General features: G+C 40.1%; 1 protein-coding gene across 2 annotated transcripts in view; it reads left to right on the plus strand.

Annotated features, from left to right (window-relative positions):
* FAM53A (family with sequence similarity 53 member A) overlaps positions 1 to 4,159 on the plus strand; it is a 68,790-nt gene extending 64,631 nt beyond the window's left edge. For both annotated transcript variants that reach the window (XM_082760377.1, XM_082760378.1), the window contains exon 5: positions 2,964 to 4,159. In XM_082760377.1, coding sequence (XP_082616503.1) covers positions 2,964 to 3,287 — 324 coding nt within the window. In that variant the 3' untranslated portion in view covers positions 3,288 to 4,159. The remainder of the gene's footprint in view (positions 1 to 2,963) is intronic.
* Positions 4,160 to 6,000: the final 1,841 nt, after the last annotated feature.

Below are 6,000 nucleotides of genomic sequence, written 5' to 3' on the forward strand. Positions count from 1 at the left end.
TATTATCACTTTCTGAACTTGAGGTTTAGTAAAGAGTACAGACATTAGCTTCCTTTCAAGCTACTCTGGGCCTTTCTTGTTTGCTTTGTATGGCAAGGGTCTAGAGAGATTTCTTTTATTTCCCTCCCCGTCATTATTTTTGGTACAAAGTTTTATTCTTAATATTCAGACATTTTATCGCCTCCCTTCTTTTAAAACCGAGTTTCTTTTTTTTCCCCCCATTGCACAAAAGAATACTTTTAGCTGATTGAGTTCTATCCATTGCCAACTGCGGACTCTTTTGTCTTGTTAGCCCAGCATCCTTTATAGAAGGAGGACCATTGAGCAAGTCCTCGCTGGCTCCCCGCAGAGCACAATTGTGCATGAAAGGTGTGGTACTGTACCAGCGTAACATGTCAAGCTGCAGCTCAGAGGGCTTGAATGCATTGAGACTTCTACCTTTTTGCTTTGTGAAAGGAGCGGGATTGTGCTGCGAGATAATAAATCCACCTATTTTTAGTTCGGTGCGGTTGTGACAAGTGGGTGAACAAAGACCCAGTTGAATGCACTTGCTGTTGTGTTGAAACCAGCTAAAAGTTCCCATTCAAGTGGTTTCAGCACAGTGCAGCTAACAGGCAATTTTCCATTTATGTACACAAACCTTCTAGAAAGACAGCTGTGTGGTTGGATTAATTTCTAGCAGTAAATTGAATAAAAGATATTTTGAAGGGGGACTCGGGAATTCCTTTCTAAAACACTGAAAGCAGATCTTTGAAAGCTCTCCTTTATTTGATGCCTTTCCTTCCTGATGTCTACTGTAAGATTTAAAGGACTAGAAATACTGTCCCCTATGCGGAGATGCACAACAGGAAATGTATTCTCTTTTTCAGAGCAATGAGATAAGATTAGAATATCCTTTAACACTTTCTACTTCAAAATATGCTGGTTTGCTTTTAAGTAAATATGAGAAATTCACACCTCTTAGTCATAAAAAGGAGCTCAAATGTTTGTGCTTGCATAAGCTGCAAGTGAGCTATGTCAAAATGTGTTCTGAAAACAGCAATGTGTGTTATACCAAAGCTGTTTTTTGGTATATAAAACAGGGGAGGGGAACATGGCTGTATAAAGCTTTTTGCTTATGCAAGGTTATCAATTTTGTTACATCTGAAATAGGATGTGGGTTTTGATGAAGGCTAACACTTCAGTGAATTCCTCCTGGTGGAACTGTGATCAGTCTTCTTTTTTTTCCCCCCTGAAGGTTGATCTTTGGATGCAGTTCCTGGAATTGCATAAACCAACTCCTAAATGAAGTCTTGTTTCTGTCTGCCCAGGCACACTGCTATCCCTCAGATCCTTCTGGCCTTAAACCTAACTAGAGATCTACTACAAATTATAAGGTAGCAGAGCCCTTTGAGCAAGAGTGGTGTACCATATAGGCATAACAAACCTCTGGGCAGTAGCGAAGAGCGTAACACTGAAGTGTTTGCATTTGGTGCAGCCTTGGGGAATACTGCTGCAGTGCCCCAGCTATGGAGAGGCTCCAGTGGTGGTGAACCACCTCCCTTACAAGTCCTGTTCGTTCCTCAGCCTGGCTGGACTGTGAATTCCAGAACTCAAGTGTGTGTTGCTTTTCACTGTTACCCAAGTTTTCCCTCAAATAATTTTTCTATGTAGACTGAATGTAGGGATATATTGATAGTCATATACAGGCAAGGCAGGCCAATGTCTGTAGATTTCCTCTGAGTTCATGAATTTTTGTTTAAAAGCCACTGAACAGATCTGGTAAGCTGCTCATATGGCTGCTAATGTGCACTGGTGGAGTAGAAAAATTTTCCAGTGCTCTGGAAAAGCATCTGGTTCATAACACATCATGAGTGTTGTAGTGTTCCTATTTCATACAAATATATTAACAAATATAAAATACTTAAGAAATGACAAACTGAGGGGGGAAGTTGAAAATGGGTGTGAACAGTTGATTTTGTTCCCTGTGGATCTGGCTGTAATAAATAATCACCGTGTGCATGCAAGACTGGAGGCGCTTAACCAGTACAATATCGAGAGCCCCCACAACGTGATTCTCCAGGTTCTTACTGCTTTAGAAAGAAGCCCTTTGTGGCTATTTCTGCTCACTGTGTGCATTCAAGAGACAGAATTCAGAAGTTTTGCACAGACTAAAATCCAGCTTCTGCTTTCTGTATGGCCTTGCTGTTAATTGCAGCTTTTGGATTCTCATCAAGCATCCATTTCAGTTGCGTGAGGAGCTCAGGCACTTTATTCCTGTATCTGAGGGGCAGAGATAGCACACTGAGGTTTTCTCTTTTAAGTCAAGGTGAGCACCCCCTTTGTTTTTTAATATACTCATTTAAACAGCTCTCAAATTCCTGAGCTTGTCTTACTTCTGGGTACCACTTGAACAAACTAAGCTGTCTCTGGAGCAAGATGTTTCCAGCAGGAGCTTGGCTTTCCCCTGTTTTGAGGTTACCGAAATGTGCCAGCTGCCTTGTTGCAGGCTCTTGTGTCACCGAGGTGAGGCCAGGGAGCTCATTATCTGCACATTTGGGAACTTTGAAAAATTAATTGTTGGCTAGGCTGCGGTGCGACTGTTTGACCTAAATGCTTATGTTACCAACTGGTATGCTCTGGGTTTGCTGGGGAGTTAATCTATCAGATCGGATGCTTGTTGATCCTTATTTAGTTGAGTAAAGGTAGGTTTTTGGTCTTTTCTTAGAAAGAAGGGGACTGCTAATTTTTGTCACTAACTTGAATCTACATTGGCAAAACATCTGTGCAAAACCAGACTGTTTATTAAGTAAATGCCTTTCTTCCTTTTTTCTTCATTCTCCACATTGTTTCCAGTGTAATTTTAAACACGTATGCCTTTCTAAACTTGTGTACATACCCTTAACCCATTCAAGAACTTAGAGAATTTATTCTGCTCCTCCTGTGCAATCATTGCTAACTTACTCATGTTTTTTCACTTGCAGACTTTAAAAAATTCCAAAAGTCTTTGCTCCCTTGATTATGAAGATGACGATGATGACACACAAATGAAGACAATTGTGTCATCCCCATGTGACTCAAATGATCTTATGAACATCATCACCCCTGGTTCCAGTCCGATGAAAGAACAGCTGGATGAAGTAAGGCATCATGGGTCATGCCAAGGTAGCTTCAAAACAAGGGATTATAAGAAAGCAGCTGCAGTGTGTGAAAGCGATGAGGACACAAGTGATTGTGAGAGCACTGAAGAGGGCATCTTTCCTCTAGACTGTGGGGACTTGGACCTAGAGCAGATTGAAAACAACTGAGACTCAAAGTTGTGTGCTAGAATCAGAGTTGTTCTAAATTAAAATGATAGAGGATTACCTTTGCCATGCATAATCCATGTCCCTGAATCTCTGTATTGCCTATCTTGGGCCTGTGTTAGAAATGTTTCAGGTGGGGGAAAAACGTAAACCATTGTTACCTGTTTAGTCTATTGATCAATATGTGGATGACAACAACAACAACAACAAAAAAGTAGGAGGTTAAATGTTATTTTGAACATTAAGGAATAATTTTGATTATAAAATTTCCTAACAGATATTTTGCATTTTTATGGCTTTTACAGTTCTGGAGAAAAAGCATCTCTATTTTGAAATGAATTTTCAGAAGGGCATTCTATAAAACTAAATCTGTCTACAGTGATTCTGGTGCGGGTATATGTTGCTTTTGTTAAAGAGCTTAATGTGAAAAGTGAATTACATAATGAAATTGGTAATAAACCTTCAGACAGAACTCTTAAATACCTGGTTGACAACTGGTCCAAAACACTTAACTGCCATCTTTGACAGCGTCTGGTTAAAAAAAAGTTCATAACATGTACAAATGTTCTTTTCATACATTCAGGACTTTTTGATCAAAATATGGTAGTAACCTTAAAGGTTAACATTTTCCATGATTTTACTACTTGAATTGTTTTCTAGCCTGAAGCAATGCTAATTTAGGTGGGATAAAACTGCAAGTAGCTGCCCACCTACTTGGTCATTATGTTTTCTGTGGTTCAAAAGAATGTACAACAAGAGCACTTGAACTTTTAGACAGGGACTTTGTAATGATCAATTCCCCAGGAGGTGATCCCTTCAGCAATACTAGAAGGAAAATAGTCCTTGAATTAAATAAAATGACATTTTGCTTTGCACTTGTGTCTGTTGATGAATTTTACTTGAGGAAAATCTATAATCTGGGGCATATTCTGCAATGTGGTGTTTATGTGCAGAGCTGGGTGGAGGACAGACTTCTGGTCATCTGAAAAGGAAGTGAAGTCAAGTTAGTCTGGGGAGCTGGGGAATAATTCATGCTGGATCCCAGAAGTGTCTCAGTGATTACATACACCATAATTATCTCTAATGTAATATTGTATTCATTGCAGGCTATTGCAACACATACTTACTCCGTTAGTTCAGATGGAATAGGGATTTTCCTGGTCAAGGAGTAAATTAATTTCAAAATGGAGTTTTTAAATTGGATAGAAATGGAGAGGCTTAGATTATGGCATTTCAGTGCATCATGTTGGTCTGCTTAAATGAGCCAGCTCCCTATGGTAACTTGTACCATAAAACCAAAATACAGCAATGTTCCAAGTCACCTAACAGCATGATTATATGAGAAAAGAATATCTTGAGGCTGAGCAAGGTGTGACCCAGGCTCCAGCCTTGTGATTAGGTCAGCCTTTGGTCATAAAAAGAATTGGTCTGTGATTACTGAACCAGCTTATATAACTTACTATCTATACACAGTTTTAAAAGCTTGGATAACCAGTAAAAACTCTAAATGTTTTTATCGCCTTTATGACTCCTACTGTATCTACCACGAAGAGCAGCAGTGGTCTGTGATACCGATGCTGGTATGCATGCATATGGAGGTGCAAGAACACTGAAAAGACTTGTTAGGTTCTTGATGTGTTAATATACATTGCGTGGGAGATGGTGAAGCTGCTCACTGCAGCAGCACAAAGTCATCCTCCTTTTTCTAGCAGCGTAAATAAAAGAGATGGTACCAGAGCAAAGCTTTCATTTCCTTCAGAAGCTCCTGTTAAATGTGCATCACACACAGGTATTTGCTCCTCTGTAGCAGAGATCATGCAGGTGGTGCTATATATACATGCACAAGCTATTAGGAACAACTATATGCAACTGAAAATCACTGGTTTTGCACTCTAAAGATTAGGTTTCAAGAAGTGCTGAATGAGGTACAGCTGTTCTTCCTTGTGGATAGGTGGGAGATGCACTGCAGTGTGGTGGTGATCTGTCATCATGGGTAATGGGACTACCAAGCTCCTGCCGAGGCTGCAATTACTAGTTGCAGAGCTACACTTCTTTGTATTTTTCTTAATTGAGCAATAGAGGTAAGTAAAATTGAATCAGCTTTAAAGTAGGATTGTAGTGAAGGCCAATTGTACAACTGGGATCACTTAAAAGCCAATTTGCCTGCTTGAATGGTTAAAACTGTAATGGCATGGAATGAGAAAACTAGCGTGGCAATCCGTTTGGCTCTTCCTCCAAGGAAGACAAGCTCTCCTGGAAGAAGTAAAAGAAGAAAATACTTCAAAGGGCATGAATAAAAGGAGGTAAGATGTACTTTGTCAAGGGAGAGCGGGGGGAAAAAGCTTTAGCAGGAACTGCAGCTGTTACGAAGACAGTGATAAAGCAAAGCCAAGAATAGAGCAGATAACATTCTAGCTCTGAATTATGAGATCTCAAATTCACTTCTCCAGCCTCAAAGGCAGGGCTCTGCAGTTCCCTTCTGTAGGTGCATTGTTTTCACTCAACACAAAGCCACATTCCTACCCCCATACTTGGGTCGGAAGGGGTTTCCCAAGTTAAAGTACAGATGTGTTTGCTTATGGTAACACAGGGCTCCAGTCCCATGGCAGCCAGCTGTTAAAACTCTAAATAGCCCTTTCATAGATGCAGACAGAAAGGAGTGGTTTTAGATACTGAAGAACAAGTTTTGTGAAAGTAGGAAGTAGTAATTATCTAG

The sequence above is a fragment of the Aythya marila genome, assembly GCF_965140915.1.
Source record: "Aythya marila genome assembly, chromosome: 4".
In the NCBI taxonomy this organism is placed as follows: domain Eukaryota; kingdom Metazoa; phylum Chordata; class Aves; order Anseriformes; family Anatidae; genus Aythya; species Aythya marila.